The sequence below is a fragment of the Abramis brama genome, assembly GCF_963993115.1.
Source record: "Abramis brama genome assembly, chromosome: 10".
Lineage (NCBI taxonomy): Eukaryota > Metazoa > Chordata > Actinopteri > Cypriniformes > Leuciscidae > Abramis > Abramis brama.
This window is the reverse complement of record NC_139972.1, coordinates 9,841,122-9,863,262: the sequence shown is the minus strand read 5'-3', so window position 1 is coordinate 9,863,262 and position 22,141 is coordinate 9,841,122. Positions and strand designations below refer to the sequence as shown.

The 22,141-nt window shown below is 37.2% G+C and overlaps 1 protein-coding gene across 3 annotated transcripts; it reads right to left on the bottom strand.

The window, feature by feature from the left end:
• Window positions 1–1,892: 1,892 nt before the first annotated feature.
• On the bottom strand, window positions 1,893–20,189 carry LOC311090614 (uncharacterized protein). Of its 3 annotated transcripts, none has more exons than XM_084126025.1 (9): window positions 19,948–19,983; window positions 19,676–19,777; window positions 19,475–19,575; window positions 13,302–13,383; window positions 11,689–11,829; window positions 7,753–7,875; window positions 6,101–6,223; window positions 3,135–3,257; window positions 1,893–2,712 (listed from the first exon to the last, which is right to left on the bottom strand). In XM_084126025.1, exons 3-9 carry the CDS (start codon window positions 19,505–19,507, stop codon window positions 2,660–2,662), a joined length of 678 nt encoding a protein of 225 aa, XP_083982151.1. In that variant the 5' UTR covers window positions 19,508–19,575; window positions 19,676–19,777; window positions 19,948–19,983; the 3' UTR covers window positions 1,893–2,659. The 3 variants fall into 3 exon arrangements, with proteins under 3 accessions (XP_083982151.1, XP_083982149.1, XP_083982150.1); XM_084126023.1 differs by having other exon boundaries at window positions 1,894–2,712; window positions 19,475–19,543; window positions 19,948–20,189; XM_084126024.1 differs by lacking the exon at window positions 6,101–6,223 and having other exon boundaries at window positions 1,894–2,712; window positions 19,475–19,543; window positions 19,948–20,154.
• Window positions 20,190–22,141: the final 1,952 nt, after the last annotated feature.

The window sequence follows — 22,141 nt, the reverse complement described above, 5'->3', positions numbered from 1 at the left end:
GTTTCATTGAGTTATGAGCTGAAACATCAAATCAAAACAACATAACATCACTGCTACTGCTACTTCCTTGGTGCGTCTGTGGTATTTTTTGTGTTAGAACACCATGAGGAATATCTTTAGATCTGATTGATGGAATATATTGATTATATATATATATATATATATATATATATATATATATATATATATATATATATATATATATATATTTCGTTTTAATCGTGAGCTCCTGCTGTAAATAACGATGTGTCATTTTTCATGATCGATGTATGTTTCATGAAGATACGAGTAAAAAGGCCAAGTCTAAGCTACATTGTTTGGCTACGTGCGTCTGTGGATTTTTTTTGTGTTAGAACTCCATGAGGAATATCTTTAGTTCTAAGTAATGAATTATGTTGAGTTTGGACTCATTTTAATTGTAAGCATCTGCTGTAAATAATGATGTGTTATTTTCCACAATCAGAGCATATTTCATGAAGTTACGAGCGGAAATGTGTCTAAAATTCAGTATCCATATATGGGTCTCTTGAGGGGCGTCTTTTACAAAAACCTTGCTTAAATTTAAAAGTAAAAAGCCTGAAACAATTATGCTTGTTGTATTCTACTCATTGAGACCTTTCAAATGACATATGACACAGGACTATCAGAGCTGTATGATGTCTTTGACATGTTGCTGTACGTAGTACAAAAAAGTAGTTAAATATTAATTCATATAATAAACTATGAAAACATTTTTTTTCTATTTATCAGCAAATAACTCAGCACTACATAGGAGTTTATCAAATTGGCTACATTCATTGTAAATTTCAGACTCTAAGCTTTCAAATGACACCTATTTTAAGTTGATCAATGTAATATTTTTGAAAAATATTATGATTATATTTTTCGCAGCTAGGTGGCGCCTGCGGGGGGTACACTCCGTTTTAGAGCGATAACTCAGCACTCTTTTGGAGTTGATCAAAGTGATTAGATGCATTAAAAAACTGAGATTCTAAGCTTTAAAATGATACATATTTTGTGTTATCGTGGCTGATTTGTAGATTGTACGCACAAAAAAACTCTGTATTTTCATATTTTTGCCAATTTCCCATTCGTTTCCTATGGGGGTCATTTTTGACCCGAAGGTCCTGAGTGTGACTATTTTTTTTACACCCACTTAGACTTTTCAAATCCTGTCCCCAATTTTTTTGGGTGTTCATATACCAAGTACCAATAAAGTCACCAAGTTTCGGACCATTTCGATGAATCTGCGATTTTTAACAATTTGAAAAAAAAAATTCGGGTCATAAATGACCGAAGAACCCCAGAGGGTTAATGAGAAGACGAGCATTGGACTGCTGGAGGAGCTTAGTGGGTAAATACATTTAGCCTAGGCTAGGCTATTTAGGCCTATTATTCAGAATGCACAGTTGGAAAGAAAATATATGAACATTTCAGCAGGCTCAAGGTAATTAATGCAGAGATCCCGAATCATTGTATAAATCAATTGCTAGCCATAAAACGTAGTAGGCCTAAGTTACTATCTTCTCATGTGTGTAGGTGTGCTGAACGGAAACTCCCGTCATGTAATAAGTAGAATGCGGAAGAGTTGTGCAAGTAACGTGAATACTTTATTTTGCATGGTTGGAATGTTTGAATCCACACTAATCTAAAAGTGTTGTTTATGGAAGTTCAAGTCCAATTTCTAACACACACACACACACACACACACACACACACATATAGGCCTATATATATAGCCTATATCCTATGTTACATGATCATATATTCTACCATGTAAACAGTATAAAAATAATTAAATTATTAGAGCACTATTTACTTGCATCAAATAACTCTGTTGGTGGTAGGCTATTATTATTATTAATATTATTATTATTATTATTACATTTTTAACATTATACATATTTTATGGCCACACAATATGGGAATCATATCATCAGACAACTGAACATTTAAGTGCTGTCAGGCTTTTATTTGTGCTTAATGGATAAAACAATTAACGGAGCTGTGCTGCTGGCTGCTCGGCTTATGGCTGCTGTAATCCATTTTTCCTGCCATCCAATCCATTTTACCTGCCACAAGATGGCGCTGTTTTCAACATGTTTTCAAATGTTTTATTACATTTGAGTGACTCATAACTTTCAACATCTCTATGCTTATCAGTCAAAATCTAACCTTTACAGGCATGATCTCCATTGGGCAATGACCTGCTTGAAACCTTCAGTTCGTCCCCTTACATTATTAATAAGCAGTTAACTTTCTATATAAGCAATTACATTGTCCACCTCCCCTTATCCTTCTGTCAAAGGCATCATATATTGAGTAGCAATAAAGGTAGAGAGTCTGTTACATTCAATAAAAATACTAAGTTACACAAAGTGTATCTTTCATGATTAAAAGTTTTCTGTAACTCGTGTAAGATTAACACAATCATGTATAAGCAGTGACATTGATTGAATACACATAAGAAATAATATTTCTCTGACACAGAATGTCTATAGACAGACTCTGAAATCTTTGCAAAACTAAAAGAAACAAATCAAAACAATCCTAGGTTTTTATTTGATACAGCGACTAGATTATCAAAAAAGCAATCATCACCCCAACTGAATATTCCATCACAGTTTAGTAGCAGTGACTTCTTGAAAAAATGGCCAAATTACGTGGCATTCCACTTTATACAGTAAACTTCATTTTTGAGCCCGGGTTCCACTACAGAAGAAAAAAGACACATGGATGGTATGAATATTAGGTTTGTACACCATTCAGAAATTAATTTTGAAATTCCAATTCAATTCCTGAATATTTGAAATGACGAAATAGAATTAAAATGAACAGAAAGTCAAATTAATTAATACATCTGCCTTAACTAGAAAAGCAAACTGTCAAAATACTGACATAGCTTTGTTTGAAAGTTTTGATAAAAATTTGAAAAGACTTGAAGTTTGACGATCAGAACAATGCAAGAGATCAACAGCTACTATACATTTACCGATCACGGACTGCAGTAACAATTGCACATGGTAAAATACTGAGATAATAGGATCATTTTTTTCTGAAGTGTTTAAGGTTTTTACCTCAAATTACTCTAAAAGACTCACAGAGTGTGTGTGTGTATGTGTTGGCCTACTCACGGTAGCACTGTTTCCCATCAGTGTCCAGCTTGTATCCCAGATTACACACACAACGGAACGATCCCGGCACATTCACACAGCCGTGAGCACATTTAGCCTGACCAGACACGCACTCATCTATGTCTGAGAGAGAAAATTAATTAGGGTAATTAGAGAAGATATGTCAGCGGAACACTCACTGTCTGTAAGGCTATGTTCAGACTGCCAGCCACAAAATGATTTTTTGCATATCCAGACAATTCAGATCATCGAACGGATCAGGGACACCAAGTGCGCAGTCCTTCTTGTAGCCCCCCTCTGACTAACCCAGACCTGGTTCCCAGAGCTGATGCAGCTGTCAACCACAGCTCCGTGGCCGATCCCGCTGAGGAGCGATCTCCTCACACAGGCGAACAGGACAATCTGGCACCCTCGTCCCGACTTGTGGGCCCTCCATGCATGGCCCCTCAACGGGTACCCCAGGACCTCCCAGAAGGAGTCCTGAATACCATTATGGAGGCTAGAGCTCCTTCTACTAGGCACCTCTACCACCTCAAATGGTCAGCGTTCTCCAGCTGGTGTTTAGCTCAGAACTTAGACCCACATAACTGTGAAATACCGATGGTACTTACATTTCTCCAAGAGCTGTTGGATGCGGGCCGCTCCCCCTCCACGCTCAAAGTGTATGTGGCAGCCATAGCGGCTTTCCACTCGCCAGTGGCTGGCTTCTTTCATGGGTAGAAGCGACCTTATCGTTCGCTTCCTAAAAGGAGCCAGAAGGCTTAAAGGAGTAGTTCACTTTAAAATGAAAATTCTGTCATCATATACTCACCCTCATGTTGTTTCAAACCTATATGAATTTCTTTCTTCTGCTGAACTGAAAGGAAGATATTTAGAAGAATATCAGTAACCAGACAGTTTCTGGGTCCCATTGACTTCCATAGTATATATTTTTCCTACTATGGAAGTCAATGGGACCCAGAAACTGTCTGGTTACTGACATTCTTCTAAATATCTTCCTTTTAGTTCAGCAGAAGAAAGAAATTCATACAGGTTTTCAGGAAATTCATTGTAGGTTTGAAACAACATGAGGGTGAGTATATGATGACAGAATTTTCACTTTAAAGTGAACTATTCCTTTAACCCGCCTCGGCCACCTTCGGTGCCGGCTTGGGACCTATCCACGGTCCTAAAACATACTTTTAGGTCTTTATACGCCACTGAAAACATTGAATTTCTGTCAACAGATCCTCCTAAATATTACACAATGCACCTTTAACACTGGTGATTTTGCTGTGTACCATTAAACATGTAACCAGCAACATGCGTTTTTTTTTTTTATTAAAGCTACAATATGTATTTGTTCCGCCGCCAGAGGTCGCCAAACAATAACAAAGGCGAAGCTTGATGACGCTATGAAGGTGAGTGGAACAATGGGAGATGTAATTTTTAACATCCAGAGATGTATGGTATAATTCATAGAATTCACAAATCATGTTCAGGGATGAGGTAATAAATCAGTTTTTGTATTACCTGTATGTTTGATCACACTATTTTATGTCATCGTCATGAATTAGCTGCAAGGAACGTGAAATGTAATTCTGTAGCTTGTTACTGATATGTGACTTTGTCAAATTATTAAGTGGGTTAATGCTGCAGAGTTTTGCACGTTTAAAACAATTGTACTAAAATCACAGTATTTGCAAGTAATGGATAAATATTTTTGTGCAATACATACTGTAGCCTATTTAATTTCACTGCCATAGACTTGCTCACCAGACTTGATAAAAAGTGTTCCTGAAGTACAAACAAAGTGCAATATAACTGTATAATATAATATAATCGTGAACCATGATGACTGAACGACACAACAGTGGCGTGCAAGATACTATATCATATACATATAAATTATATATATGGTTTCTACAAGCGGAAACAGAGGATAGCGATAATATTACGTCATTGTTTGGCGACGATGACAATGATTGAGCCATTATTTAAAACTGGAATTTCTCTGGATTTACAAATCCTTGGGAACATTTTTGTAATAATTTAAGTACACAACTGCATGAAATATATCACACTGTGAAAGTGGTTTTTGAATATTTTATTACAAAAATCTTACATATTGTACCTTTAAATAATTTCTTAAAATTAATTTGGAAAATTGTCTTGGTCTTTATTTAACTAGACACGCACTAAAAAAGTGATATGTAACACATAAGTAAGTTTTGTTGTGGTCTTGCTGGGAACATACCAGCACCCAAAAGACAACATACACTGGTCCCAGCGTGCAAAACATACCTTATGCTGGTGACCAGCAATGCTGGATTTTTCAGCAGGGATGCTCTACACCTGGCGTTCCTTATTTGTAATCTATGATTTTGGTCTGTGTCATATCCGGTTGAAGTGTTGTCTTTTTACATTTTTACATTCGGGTCCCAATTTTAATGGGTCTGTCTCGGGTCAAGTGTTTCTTTTTTTTTTTTTTTATTAATTCATGCATGTCGGGTTCGGGTAAGAAGTGATTCAGTTCGGGTACAGATTTTAGGATCCGAGAAGACCTCTAGTGCGTAAATGTGCTTGTGTGTAAGTGTGGCATTGTGTGTGGATGTGTGCATAGCAGGAGTGACAGTCTCTTCATGGGGGTCTGCTGAGGTTATCTCCTTAAGTCTAGACACAAGTGAGGTCCAGACTAACATGACTCAGATCAATGGCTTTACACTGGCATTCACACATACAGTAGTATCTTTCTAGAGTGCAGGTGTCGACCGCCTGCGTTCGTGCATGCTATCAAATGGAGTATTCTTTGAAAGGCTTTGCGTTCAACTGTACAAATATGCTAACATACACATAAAAAATGAAGTATACGGGGGTAGTACTCTGGGCTCGGGCCAAAATACCAAGCTCGGAGCCCTCTCCTCGGACAGCACGCCAAATACACATACTGCTTTATTCTATCTGATTATTTGTAAGTGTGAACTTACCTACACATGTACGAGCATCAGCATGTATGTGGAACCCCTCACTGCAATTACAGTGGTATGAACCGAGTGTGTTCACACACGTCTGCTGGCAACCACCGTTCAGCTCCTCACACTCATCTTTATCTGTGGGGACAACATGTATAAATACACACACATATAGAACAAATTAATCTGCCTTCACCTGATAAATTTAATACACCTGATAATATTTATTTATATTTTATTTTGACCTTCATCTAAATATGACTGTAGACATTTAGAAAACTACATTATTTATCAGCAATGAGGTGACAACTTTGCAGTTTTTGTAATAAAACAAGCTGTAGAATTGCTTGTGGTCTCAGCCAAACCAACTCTTCATCACAACTTCTCCATTCAGCTGGGTTCGTCAACCATAACTCAATCCAGGACAGGAAGGAAACTTGGAGTTGTGATCAATGTTCAATTAAACATCACAGACTGCATTGCTAGAACATCTCGGTCCTGCGGATTTGATTGGTCATCTAAAATATTTTGACATTGACGAGTGGTGACAAACCGCTGAGGCAGCTCAGATGAGAAGATCTTGGTGTGTGCAATATTCTTGCAACACTGAAGTAGATTTGACAATATCTTATGCGATTATTTCACAACCTGTATTATATACAGCTCGGATTATATACAGCTTGGAAAAACACAGAGGTCAAGACCTCGGTGTCCTCATAGCTGGCTACGGCCATGGACCAAGATGAAACTTTGTGCAGGTGTCGACTGCCTGCGTTTGCGCATGCTATCAAATGGAGTATTGTTGGAAAGGCTATGCATTCGACTGTCACGTATACTTTGGGCTTTAGGGATATAACATCAGCAGATTAAGCTAGCAGATTTAACAGAGCTTCCCAGAATGCATCACTACGAGTGATACAAAGATGCCACTCAAGACAGAGAGACTTCTCTATGTTACGTGTGTGTTTGTAAGCATGCTTGCATGTCTTAAAGGGGTGGTATAATGCCCCTTTCACAAGATGTAAAATAAGTCTCTGATGTCCCCAGAGTGTGTATGTGAAGTTTTAGCTCAAAATACCCCACAGATATTTTTATATAGCATGTTAAAATTGTCACTTTTTGAGGGTGAGCAAAAACGCACTGTTTTGTTTCTGTTCCTTTAAATGCAAATGAGCTTCAACAGCTTGTGTCTTTTTACCTCACACAGACATGCACTGAAAATTTAAAAAACGTTTAGCCTTTTATGTTTAAACCGGATTCAGACAATGATGGAGAGACTCAAGAAGAAGTGACAACATGTAGATGCAACAGGACATTTCTGAATGGTTAGTTGATGAATTTATGCAGCTTATGTGTAGTTATCTTCTAGTCATTGATTAGCATATTCTGTCATGATAATCTATAAATCATATTCAGGGGGCGGGGTTTATGTAAATTTTAGGGTTTGTTTGTGATGTCACTAACCCAGGAGGAATGTCGTGTAGTCTCTACCAGCTGTTTGTTGTAGTCCTTAAAAAGTGATTTCTTTAAAAGCAAATATCTCCCTTTGCTTTGAACTTTGAGCGTTGTAACTTTACATATGTTGTTTATGATCAAACAGTATTACACACTAACTAAAGTTAGAAAAGTAAAATCATAACCAACCACCACCCCTTTAAAGATCTTACCTACGCATGTACGAGCATCAGCATGTATGTGGAACCCCTTGCTGCAATTACAGTGGTATGAACCGAGTGTGTTCACACACGTCTGCTGGCAACCACTGTTCCGCTCCTCACACTCATTTTTATCTGTGGGGACAACATGCATAAATACACACACATATAGGGCCCTATTTTAACGATCTAAGCGCATAGTAAGCACACGGTGCAAGTGTCCGTATCCACTTTTGCTAGTTTAATGACAGGAAAAATGGTCTGCGCGCCAGGCACATGGTCTAAAAGGGTTGTCCCTACTCTCTTAACGAGTAAGGGGTGTGTTTTGCGTAACGTGCAAAAAAACAATCAGAGTCTCATCTCCCATTCCCTTTAAAAGCCAGCTGCACTGTGGATTGCTATTTACATGGCAGAATTTACAAGACTGAATGCTTCTTCAGATAGCAAACGGATCTGCTTGTGCACAAAGTTATGTTTGTTTGGGCTGACGAGATAATGCCAGGGGATCAGCAGCAGTGTTACGGAGGGGAATTGCTCCTTAGGTCGGGAGGATTGCGGCAAATATTATTTGAGGACAAAAGGGAACTTAGGGCAGGGCAAAATGCTGAAAACTGTTGAGGAACATAGGTGAGTTGGCTGCATGCATATAGGCCTCCTCCGAGTGCTGATTGGATAGACATGTTGATTGGATAGATCTTTTTAATTTTGTTAAAGAGGTCATATAATGGTACATGCACTTTTACAAGTTGATTGTACTGAAATGTGTGTTGGTAGTGACTGTAAACAACCATCATAAAATTATAAAAATCCATCCAGTGGTTTTTTTTTTATCTTCTTATATGTTTCCTCCTGTCTCAAATCAAGCTGTTCGATTTTGTGACGTCACAAAATCGGCGCCCCTCCCACAATGGTTGATTGACAGCAGCGTTTTAACACAGACCCGCCCTCGCACCCTCGTGAGCAAGCTGTCAATCATAGCACGCGCCAACTGGCTAAATGTGCACATAAATGAATTTATTTTATACCCCCCCCATGGATGAAATTCTACAAAACTTAGCATACCCCCAGAGGATGTCAAGTTAATCATACACATGAAATATGGTGCAGTTCTGAACATCTCAACTGAAGATAGGGGCGATTAAAGCAGAATAATATTGCATTTTCATTTTTTATGGGAGGGGCGCAAATCACAAATGAGTGATTATGGGCTAGGTTGATGTGGGCCCTTAAGACCAACATACCATAAAAATTTCTTCATCCTCGGTGCCACGGTTCAGGTAGTTATTTAGGAAAAACTGCATTTTTTGGGTTTAGGGGGGCCCAGCGCGGGGGGGGAGTGGTCCCCGGGGACCAAACGAAATTTTTCCGTAAAAGTCTAGTGGGGCTACATGCCCACCAAATTTCATGTTCCCCGGTGTTTCGGTGTCCCTGGTATCGTTGACGAAAAATTCAGTAGATGACGAAAAAAAAAAAAAAAAACCTTTGACAATCCCTATATGACCGCATTCGCTAGCTACGCTAGCGGCGGTCATAATTATTAGCCTATTCTATAACCTGGTCAATAAATTGTAAACATTTGATTTTATTTTGACTGACTCTAAAATTGTTTTCCCAAGTAGATTATCGGATCTGTATATTCCCGCAAGTTTGCGTCAGATTAGTGACGACTAATATTTTTACATCAAAGTGTACTTGGTTTGCCGAGACAAATTATTATTCCATTTAGGGCAGCAAATTCTATTTGATCAACCTAAATTTGGAGTGTCTAATTACCTCTGTTTTAATTTAATGTTACTTTAGATAATGGGAAACCACGGCTTGGCCAATCCAAAGTTAATTTGACAGAAATAATGTTGGTCAACTCATATCTGTAATAGTGGCCATACTATAATGAAGGAAACGTTTAAATTAAATTCAAGTGTATGCAATTTCATGGGGCTATAGGCTACCAAAGTATCTTTGATTTTGTAAACGTGAATGTGACCAATCTCAGGTATATAGCAATTGCCTTGGTTTCATGAACAAAACTGACGAGATTGTGCTTGTGAGACCCGCGGAAGACGCGAGGACCTCTAAGCTATATAGCTTCCTAATCTAAGCAGGTAAAACATAATTACGGTAAAGAGTTAAAAAAGAATAATCTTTTTACCGTCTACGGACATGCTCTGCATTCACTCACTTTTAATGATTCCCAGATATCATTAAAACCTTTTTCTTTTATGGAGTCATTTGAAATAAGGAGTTAATACATATGCGAAAATGTATTGCATTAATCTTGTTGTGTTGCATAAAAGGAAAGACCATAACGCGCAAAAACCTTTACCCACAAAACCGCTCATTGGAAATAATAATTAAAGACATGTTTGCATGTATGTTGTATTGGGATTTTTCAAGAGGTTATGTACAGTAATTAACTGTATTTTTGTCATTTAAATGTATATGCTTTGATTAGCATTAGCTTGTGGATGCACCCTATTTGACATGTAAACATTCATTATGTGTGTTTTTACAGGTATATTTGGGCTTTCTTTTAAGTCCATATATGTTTAATTATATAAATAAAATAAAATAGAAATATAAAATAACTACAAATAATTATATCTTTAGTTTTTTTGCACCATGGGTGTAAAATAATAAGGATGGCACTCTTAGTGTATATGTGTATTCATATTATCTTATTTTAATGATTTGTAAGTGCATCATTGTGTCATGACTTTACTTTAGGAGGCACATCATAATTAACTCATTATTAACTAACCATACACTAACATCAACTAATGGCTTGTTAATGCATCATGTCATGACTTTACTTGAGGGGGCACATCAAAATTAATTCATTATTAACCAACCATGGGAAAGAGAATATCACATTAAGACCATTTATGATAAATTATTTGTTAAGAAAGATTCAGGAGCGCTGTTTACCGAATGACATCAGTCAGTGCATCGCAGTCAGCAAGAGACGAACTATGAATGCTCATATGCAGAATTTATATCTCCTTTATCATTTAGTAGTAGACTTATATGAGCGAGTTAATGACCAGAATGAAAGTTGTTTAGGATATTTATTATTATCCCTTTTTCGATGTTTGAAAGCATATGTGTGTACTTTATTGATATATCACAAGCTCATTGGTTTTCCATCACGCCTATTCTTGTTAGCACCTTGAAGCGCCAAAGTTCACCATTTACGATTACTAATGCATGTAAGACTAAAGCAATATCTCTAAATGGTGATTTATATTGTTATTCTCCTATGTTTGTGTATATATTACGCGTTATGTGTAGTTTCTTCATCTACCATTACTGCCTATAAGGACATGTTAAAATGGCGTCTTTCTAATGCCTTGTCTGAGCTCTCAGTGCCATCTTGTGTGCAAACTAAGTACTGCAACAACTTTAATAATGTAACCTGGATTATTGCCTATGTGAATGTTATTGATTTATTTGTATATCTAATATTTATTGTTATTATTTGATATTTCAGACCACTCACTGTTACCATTCAAACTGAATCATCAGTAAACTTCAAACTCTGGTCCAAATGAGTGTTATGAAATGTTATGTGTTCTTGCCGACACGCCAGTGTGGATACAAATCCACCTGTTCCTGCACAAATACAGTCCTTACATAAATCTCCCAACATTATTAGTTTAGTATTCTCTATTTGATGAGGATCATTGAAAATAATGACAAACCAATCCGGTGCCATTCAGTAGCGTTTAGGCTATGACAAAGCTGCAGATGTCAATAGTTTAAATTATGACAATAAATTGTTTACAAAGTATACTTTGGGCTGTAGGGATATAACATTAGCAGATTTAACAGAGCTTCCCAGAATGCATCACTACGAGTGATACAAAGATGCCACTCAAGACAGAGAGAGACTTCTCCATGATACACAGTGTATGTGTTTGTAAGCATGCTTGTGTGTTTTAAAGATCTTACCTATGCATGTACGAGCATCAGCATGTATGTGGAACCCCTCGCTGCACTTACAGTGGTATGAACCGAGTGTGTTCACACACGTCTGCTGGCAACCACCGTTCAGCTCCTCACACTCATCTTCATCTTCCGGTTTGTAGTAGGCTGTACATGCATAAACACACATGTGGGGTTAGCCAAGGTTAAACATCACCAGTTTTCTTCAATAATTTTACTTAACAGAATCCAAAATTGTATTCAATTTAACCTTATATTTAATTTAGAAGCATTTGAAAGGGAAAGTATGGAGTCCATCCGACCTTAAGTCCTTTTTAGCCTGTCCAGGAGTTTCCGAGGACTCCTGGCTCGGCTCGCCAAATTGTGGTACAAATTCCTCTACGCACCTTACTTGAGTTTATCTGGGTCATCTCCTAATCGACGTCCCTAAATGTCTCCTGATCGACGCTTACAAATTTATCCTCTAGCGTGTCTTCTAATCGACGATGGCTGAGTCAGACAACGCAGCAGTAACCAGACAGACTCCAGACAATACCTTAGGACCTCAATTCAATTTCAGAGAGAATCCACTCGACAAAATGAGTACAACAGTTTTTATAGAATAGGATGGCATGGCAAAGGTGACATGATTCATTACATATTTTTGTCTCCAATATGATTGGTTATTTATACTGTATCTATAATTCAGCAAGCCCTTCTGTTATAGGTTGCTATAGGTAAAAGCAAATCTGGATTTCTTGATTAATTCACGTTATTTAAAGTCATGAGGTTATAATGTTACACATCTGTCTAGTTTTGTTTTTTTAGAGATGATTCAGGCACACTTTGGCCTAAGTGTTGGGGACATTTAGTTTACAAAAGCATACAAATGTTAATCCTGCAAGAAAAATAAATGTTAGTTTTGATTAATTAACAAATTCCTCCACAATACTGTGTACATAGTACCATGCCATTGTATAGCTTTAAAGCCAACAGTTAGCATTTGACCCATATATAATTTGTATTTATTTACATCAATTTAAAACACTAATGAAAACAACCATAAGAAACAACTAAATAACACTGCAGGACATATGTTTACAGATCTTTTCAAGAATGGGTATATTGGACCTCTCAAATTCAGTGCCAGAAATCAAGATTTGTAACATGTTCATGGAAACTCTGGGGACAATTTTGTTTTCTAGGAAGAATATTTAGAAATGAAAAAAAAAAAAAAAAAAAAAAAAAAGTTTAAAGCATTTATTAATTTGGGGAGAGTTTTACAATATGTTTTATATGAAGAATATTTAGATATTTTTAAAACTTTTTATACAATTATTAATTTGACATATGTTATTCAAAACTAAGGACAAAATGAAGGCTAGGCTACTGTAATTTCTATATTTCTCTTAAAATTACATCATGGCATTGAAACACATTGAGAAAATTGATAATTGAGCAAAAATACACATTAATCTTATACACATAATTAAATTCTAGATAAAGAAACTTTGCCTGAAAGGTCAATTGTACAGGTTACATTTCACTGGTTGTTTTGTTTTGTTTAATAGGACCAGTTGCAAAGATTCTTGATCGTTTTTATTTTTCAGAAGCATGCCAGACACCCAGTTGTTGCTCACATCCTCCAAATAACGAATGTCCTTCCCCAAGATAAAGTCTCCTTGATGAGGAATTCAAACATTCGGTTACAGTTTGTTTAATCTGCAATGAGAACAGTTAAAACGTTTAAGTGCAGGAATATCTTGACAAAAAAAGAAGAAGGTTGGATCATGATGGTGAGTGAACCCTTACGAAAAAGAAGTATTCTTCAAGTTCATTTTATGAAGTAGTCTATACTTAAGTAAGTTAAGGTATATTTTAAGTATACTTTATGTAGTAAGTATCATTTAACTAGTAGTATACTTGTAAGTGAACTCTTTCAATGCTGCTTGGGACTAAATTGGCCCACTTTTAAGTAGCCTATATAAAACTATACGTTTAAGTGTAGGCTACTGTAAGTGTAACAGTAGTAAACTTTATTTGTAGGCTATACTGCAACTACTACAAGTGAACTTTTAAGTATACTAGTTCACTATTTTAATACTAGTAGTATTTTTTTTTTTAGTTTATGAAAGTGCACTTTGTAGTAGGCTTATAGGCTACTTGTAAGTTTTCTATAAGCGAACATAATATCATTCATACTTTGATGAATGCTGGGTATTTCTCTTTTTGTTTGGCTTTGGCAGCGCTCCAGTAGCAGTATTAACAGGCTTGTTTGAGATGAGCAAAATCTGCAGAACCGATCACCGGTGATTCCCGCGAGATGCATGCCGGTTAGAAATGTATCCGATTGTCGGCGCCAATGGCCTCGTGGGCGCTCGGGCGGCCCGAGTTCGAGACCCGGCTCGTGGACCTTTCCCGATCCCAACCCCCGTCTCTCTCCCTCCTCGTTTCCTGTAATCTCTCTACTGTTCTGTCACAATAAAAGGAAAATCACCAAAAAAAACAATATAAGAAAGAAAGAAATGTGTCCGCGTGTGTTCCGCCTTGCTCTGATGTCATGCTGACGTATGACAAAAAACACTCGTGAGCGCAAGAGTCGGATTCTGATCAAAAGCTTGACGACACAGCTTAATGCTCATTGGTTTAAACAACCGTGATGTATTGTTCTCTTTTAAAATGTTTGATTTTAAAACTCTGATATTATGTTTTATGTGTATACGTTATGTGTGAATATTCCCAAACTATCTGACAGTGCGATCTCTATGGGTTATGCAATGTAATTTTTTATAAAAAAAACAAAAAAAAACACATAATGTAGCCTATGAGGGTAAAATACACTGCTCAAAAAAATAAAGGGAACACTTTTTAATCAGAGAATAGCATCAAGTCAGTTAAACTCCTGGGATATTGATCTGGTCAGTTAAGTAACAGAGGGGGTTGGTAATCAGTTTTGGCTGCTTTAGTGTTAATGAAATTAACAGCAGGTGCACTAGATGGGCAACAGTGAGACAACCCCCAAAACAGGAATGGTTTTACAGGTGGAGGCCACTGACATTTTTTCCCTACTCATCTTTTCAGACTGTTTTTCACCAGTTTTGCATTTGGCTAGGGTCAGTGTCACTACTGGTAGCATGAGGCGATACCTGGACCCTACAGAGGTTGCGCAGGCAGTCCAGCTCCTTCAGGATGGCTCATCAATACGTGCTATTGCCAGAAGGTTTGCTGTGTCTCCCAGCACGGTCTCAAGAGCATGGAGGAGATTCCAGGAAGACAGACAGCTACTCTAGGAGAGCTGGACAGGGCCGTAGAAGGTCCTTAACCCATCAGCAGGACCGGTATCTGCTCCTTTGTGCGAGGAGGAACATGATGAACACTGCCAGAACCCTACAAAATGACCTCCAGCAGGCCACTGGTGTGAATGTCTCTGACCAAACAATCAGAAACAGACTTCATGAGGGTGGCCTGAGGGCCCGACGTCTTCTAGTGGGCCCTGTGCTCACTGCCCAGCACCAGGGAGCTCGATTGGCATTTCCCATTGAACACCAGAATTGGCAGGTCTGCCACTGGTGCCCTGTGGTTTTCACAAATGAGAGCAGGTTCACCCTGAGCACGTGACAGACAGGAAAGGGTCTGGAGAAGCCGTGGAGAATGTTATGCTGCCTGTAACATCGTTCAGCATGACCGGTTTGGTGGTGGGTCAGTGAGGGTCTGGTGAGGCATATCCATGGAGGGACGCACAGACCTCTGCAGGCTAGACAATGGCACCCTGACTGCCATTAGGTATCGGGATGAAATCCTTGGATCCATTGTCAGACCCTATGCTGGTGCAGTGGGTCCTGGGTTCCTCCTGGTGCACAACAATGGTGCCAATTATGTTCAATATTAGGCTACTTGCAATTCATAGTATTTATATTGCACCCAGTGTTTGATTTGTATGTATGTGTGATCACCACATTAACAGCTAAAACGCTTACTATTTCAAGTTTATGAACGCGATGTTTCTTATTATGTGCAGTTCATCACTTCATAATTAGTTTCGGTTTCGAATGTTTTACCATTTCTGACCACTTGGTGGCGGTGTTGCATAAAAATGTCGTTGCTTGTATGTTCATTTCTTTATTTTATTCTAGAATTGAACTTCATCATTTCTTTATTTGAGAGATTGGTAGCTTTATGCAAATAATGTTTGTGTTATAATACTCAAGACATATCTGTATTCCTTTCCCTTTGTAGACCACACACACATCAAAACACACTATTAAGCTGTAACTCCTGTGCAGGCCTACTGCTTATGTGTTGTGTAGCCTACAGTAAAGACTGTCAACAATAAACCTCCTTTGCATGGAACTGATCGAATGTGTTCTGATCGACACCCCATTTAGGAAATAAATCACCTGAAAGTCCCTGCTTGCTTAGTACTTTTAGGTAGTAGGGGAGCGCGGGGCACAACCTAACGCGGGGTTAGTTGTAACACGCTTGTTTTAAATACTTCCGCACATGCTTGGATGACGAAACTTTGTTTATTTACTAGTTGCCATATCAACACTATATAGAAAAAAAAAAATCCGCCAAATTTTTTTTTTTTTGGAAGATATCCATAGACATTTATTAAACCATAGCAAAAGTAAATTTCTTACTTGAGTTAATTTTTCATCTCTATTTTTTGTGTTTATTTAAAATAAGACAAATCTGATATTATTTTAATCTCCAAGATGTTATTTAACAGTTGAGATAGTTATTTAATGTTTCGCTAACTAGCAGAAGACACTAGCAGGGTTTAAATCCCAGTTGTGCAGGCGGGGGCATGTTGTAACACTGCGTTACAATGTGCCCCTATTAGAAATATGCTATTATATTCTATACTTTTATTAATTTTATTGAGAAAACGTGAGAAAAAGGTGAATAAAGACTGAGAGTCAATGTTTAGAAATTACTAATTATTTATTTGTTTTGAACTATGTTGTATAGCTGTGTTTTCATGTATTCGTAGTCAAAACTCAAAAATGAGTTTCTATTTAATTATTCAAAATTGCCATTATTTTATATGAAAACGTTTTTTAATTGTATTTTATTTAGAAAATATTTTAGTTTGTTTTGTATATTTTTTTTATTAGATCAGATAACATTTTAAGCTGCCATATGTCATGTTACAATGTGCCCCACACATGTTACAATGTACCCCACCTATGGGGCATGTTGTCACATTTCACTTCCATTCTTTCGGGGTATATCAAGAAAAAAGTATATACTGTATTAATAAAACAAAAACACATAATTGTACTAGACATGTGGGAAATTAATGTGGGAAAAAAGTTCTTACTAGATCAAGAAAATATGATCATATAACACCGATTTTATCATCACTACATTGGCTACCTATAAAGTTCCGTATTAATTACAAGGTATTGCTACTGACTTATAAAGCCCTAAACGGCTTAGCTCCAGTCTATTTAGCGGATCTTCTATCACCCTATAATCCATCGCGCTCTTTAAGATCAATAAATTCAAGGCTTTTGGTCATACCTAGGATATCCAGATCAACCAAAGGAGGGAGAGCATTTTCACATTTGGCTCCAAAACTCTGGAATAGCCTTCCTGATACTGTTCGTTGCTCGGACTCACTCTCCCAGTTTAAAACTAGATTAAAGACGCATCTTTTCAGCCAGGCATTCATATAATATTGTTAATCTCACAGTTTCAAACTACAATCCGGCCTCTAGTTCATAAATGCCAGAGGAGAACTGGCCCCCGACTGAGCCTGGGTTCTCCCAAGGTTTTTTTTTTCTCCATTAGGTCACCTGATGGAGTTTTAGGACACCATTAGGCCGCTTGATGGAGTTTTTTTCGGTTCCTTGCCACTGTTGCCTTTGGCTTGCTCAGTTGGGGATATTTTGGGGATATTTAATTTTATTCTATCAAATCAATAAATTCCACTAGAAACAAACTTTGTTGTATTATTTTATTTTAATACTGTGAAGCTGCTTTGATACAATCTGTATTGTGAAAAGCGCTATACAAATATACTTGATTTGATTTGATTTGATTTGAAAAAATAAATACTCTGAACCATAAGTAGATTTACACAAACTGAGAAAGTCAAAAAGCGTTAGGTTGTGCCCCGCTCTCCCCTACTTTTTCAAAGTTCAGGAACTTTCAGGGGTGGGTCTTGGGCGCTGAACATGCTGATTGGTTGAGATCATGCCGCATTTTGATTGGTTGAATCCACGCAGCATTTAATTTCAACCACCATTTTTAAAATCTGTCATGGTGCGTGCAGTAACCAGGGGGTCAATCCAGCGCTCGAAAACCGTACCACCCCTGGGGGCCGCCATTGGCTAACAAGCCTTCACCTGCTGTTAGCATCCCATTGACTCCCATTCATTTTGGCGTCACTTTAACAGTGAATAACTTTACATCTGAGGCGTTTAAAAACTCTATTTGTCCATTGTTTATTTCTAAAGAAACACGACAATGTATAAAAGTCTCCATTACCTTGTATCTTACTTTATGGCCCTGTAGAAGCAGTTTTTGTAAAAATAGGCTAACGATTGCGTCATAACCACGCGACTCTCTGGAAATGACCATATAGACAGGAGGAGAAGCTCGCAGTCAATCGGGGGGACGTGGAGGCATAAAGTCCGATAAAGTCAAGGGAGAAGCCCATAGAGAGTCATGACGTTGCTCCTGCTCCTAGCTCATGGACAGCTCCTACTCACACTCTCCGTCTCTGCAAGTTTCGGAAGGGAATGTTTCAGATTTCGCTTGGCACAGCTACTAGAAGACTTACATCTGTCAGACAGGCTGCTCATGTCACATCCACGTAGTCAAGCTCAGTTTGAGTCTGCGCAGTACGCTCAGCCATCAGGAAGTGAGTGCTTCTAATTTGCTTCACTTTTCTCTGTTGAAACCTATGGGGTTGCTGTGTCCATTTCTTTGTCTATGGCAGTAACAGTTGTTTGCTATTGGAATCAACAAAGGAGTTTAAAAATACAACCCGACGACGAGGTTCAGGCTTTATTAAGTTTAAATTCAGAGGATGAAATCCAGCGGGAACTGTAAAGTAGTGCGCAGTCCTACGTCACCGGACTAATTTGCCAAATCTTCACGGTACTTTAGACTTTAGAAAAAGTTCCTGGGACAAATTGTTCTGGGTAATTTCGATGGAAACGCGGCTTTGGAAAACTCAGTCAATGGCGGGGAAAGAGTAAAATAGATTTGAAATAAATTCCACAATCAGTGGACTAAAATTCAAATACTCAGAATTAGGAACATATCTGTTTTCTTTATAAATCACTATTTTCATAAAATGTAAGTTTATAATACTGTAAGTAAAACTATGTGGAAAAAAGTATTTAATAGGCTACTGAATCAAAAGATTAAGCACAACTACAAGCCAAGTATAAGTAAGTAAATAAGTAAAATAACTGGTTGTAGAAGTGTTTTTCAGAAAAACAAGTAGGCCTATGTGAACTTTGCATGTTTTCTAAATATCTGCAAACATATTACGGTATTTTTATGCTTTAGTAGAGTGAAAAAATTACATACAGCACCTTTAAGTATATCTCGATCAAAAGATTGAGTTCAAGTATATATTGGCCAAATATACTTAGACCTTTTAGTCAGTATAAGCCAAGTTTACTTAAGTGCAATTTTAAGTGAGATGCACATACAGTATATTTCTGAGCAGTACATAAAGGAGACTGAAAGTATACTTTCTTATTTTTAGTTTAAAAAAGTATACAGCACACTTGAATAAACGTATTTTTCGTAAGGGAAAAGGTCTTTGTCCAAATATGTGACTGTGAAGTACCTTCTCTGTTTCTCTGAGCAGCAAACAGGACATGGATCCACGACAGTCAACACAAGAAACTTGAGGACGCTTGAGAAAAATACTCTGTGTGAAACTGTGAGCTTTTTAAAAAAAAAAAGAAAAAAAGAAGTGTATTCTACAATGACTCCTATAGACATTTAGACAATCAAGATCCTTCTTCAAGAGTGAGTAGCTACTTACTGCCATATCTTGGATTACACAGTCTTCCCGATGGACACTCGGTGTCGTCTTGTTACATGAGGTAGATCTTAATAAAACATGAAGCATACGCTTGTCCTTATTCTGTTGTATAGGGGAAAGATACAGGTAAACCATAAAGATGACAACCATACATGTAGTAGATGATTAAATATTTGTATCAAGAACTTTAATGCAGATGCACAGAAAACAAACAAACAGACAAATTACAGTAAAATGATAATGTTTAATAACATTTGAATTAAATAACTTACAGCGTCTAAAATTGAGGCAAAATCGATGTGTTTGCTTGTCCCATATTTCTCATTTGCTAATTTTATTGCCATGTCAATAATATTTGTGTCATATTTGCTTAGTTGATCATATTCGTTTCCCTCTGTTGACTCCAGCAGGACGAGAGTGTTCAGCAGTAACAGTAATCCTCTCATCTTGCACACTTCTGCACTGTTTGCCTGATCTTAGTCAGAACCAGTAACGTCTACACAGACCACAAACTGCTGTGATTGGTCAGCTTTGTAACCAGAGGCCCTCCCCACACTCTTAGAGGAAATGTGTAGGAAAATTAACAAAAAAGTATCACTCAATTTTACACATTTTGTGTCAGTATTAACTAAAAATGTGTAGGAAAAAAAAACCCTATTTTACACATATTTATGTGTAGTTTAAAAATTAACACAACTTGGGAATTTAACCACATCATTTAGCCTCTGACTACGGGATTTGAGGCCATTATCAAATAGCATAAACTGATATTTATCATTATTTCACAAAGACACGTGTTTAATCACATCTGCTCCACTGTGATCACATACTTTAAACAGCTTCATTGAGGCTTTTAGCACAAATGAGCACAAATTTAGAAAGATCTTGATAAATGATGTTCACGCCTCATTTCTTTACAGAGAATGATTGTATTAATGTTTCACTATTCATTAGTAAAAGAACAATATAGCAGGACTTACTAGTGACATTAAAACACATTTTAGGCCTGATAAATGTATTGAAATAACACTTTGAGTGGGATAGAGCTGCACTATATATAGAAATGACATACTTCAAATTACTTGTAATGGCAAAGGAAGTACCTTGAACTCAGGCTTCTACTGTATTTTTAAGGTATCACAGTTGTACTTGTACCTTGAGAGCATTGGAAATGTATTAATATTTATAACCCCTTTACAGTGGTCAACACACCAGGATTGAACTTTTGCTTTATTAACATCTGGGTCCAAACCTGGCTTCTTTACAAAGGTACTGGCATTACCAACTGTGCCACTATGCAGAAAAAGATTGTGCTTTGTGGTCTTCCCATAATGAGAACATTTTATTAGGAATATATTATATAAGATATAAAAATACTATAAATGTTTCTGTTGTGTAAATATCTTTCAGAATTTATTTCACCATTTCAAACTGACTACACTTAAAATGTTCTTAAAGGCACACAATGGCATTTTTTTGGGTCAAACTATCCTAAAAGTAATATAACAATGTTATATATTTTGTTGAATTGTGTACTTGCATTATCCCAAATCTTTTTAAGAATGTTTAAATCCAGAGAAATAAGCAGTTTTAACCAGGACACGGACCGTGTCCGTGTGTCGCCTATCAATAGCCTCGTTTTCCATTACCCTTCAAATTGCGCAAATTGAAATTGCGAATTGAAAAAACACCAATGGAAACACGTCAATTTCACAAAAACTCCCATTTATCGCAAAGAAGTTTTTGCGCTCGCATGAGGTGTTTTTTTCAGGCAATTTATAAATATTTCGCAAAACTGCAATGGAAACAGTTTTTGCGCATTTACAGGTCACCTGACGTAGATGACGCGGTATGTTTGGACATAATTCGAGACAGAATTCTTTATTAAATTCATAAAAGACAAAATAATTACAGGAATTCTGGATTCTAAACCTCAAAGAAAATACCACAATCAAGATCTCGAAGCAGAAATTAGGGAGAAACACCCAGAAACTCCTCATATGTGCCGATCTCAAGTATAAGGGTCTTTCCTTGCCATTAATGATTAGATAACACACATAAGCTACGTCTGCTTCCATTAATAATAATGGCTGCGGTGGCTGGGATATACGTAAACTTACCAACGTCCGTCGTCATGATTTTTGGAATGACTTATTGCGAGAGGAAAAAAAGACGTTTTAGTCGCATAACATCGGTTAATGGAAACGCCGTCATTTTCGCAATAGTTTTTTGTCGACATTTAGAAAAAAATTGCAAAAGTTTTGCGCAAATCTGTAATGGAAATGCACCTAATGACATCATACCCGCATTACCCTCGATTTCCGGTTATATTTTGTAGAAATCATGTTAACACCAAAGACTCTTCAAAGGTGACATATTATGCCCCTTTTCACAAGATGTAATATAAATCTATGGTGTCCTCAGAATGTGTCTGTGAAATTTCAGCTCAAAATACCCCTTAGATCA

Coding starts and splice junctions, on each gene's coding strand:
- LOC311090614 (XM_084126023.1), bottom strand. CDS start 20,121: ATGAGAGGATTACTGTTACTGCTGAACACTCTCGTCCTGCTGGAGTCA. Junction 19,544..19,675: donor GTGTAATCCAAGATATGGCA/GTAAGTAGCTAC, acceptor ATTTTTCTCAAG/CGTCCTCAAGTTTCTTGTGT. Junction 11,830..13,301: donor ACATTCGTTATTTGGAGGAT/GTGAGCAACAAC, acceptor ATGCATGTACAG/CCTACTACAAACCGGAAGAT.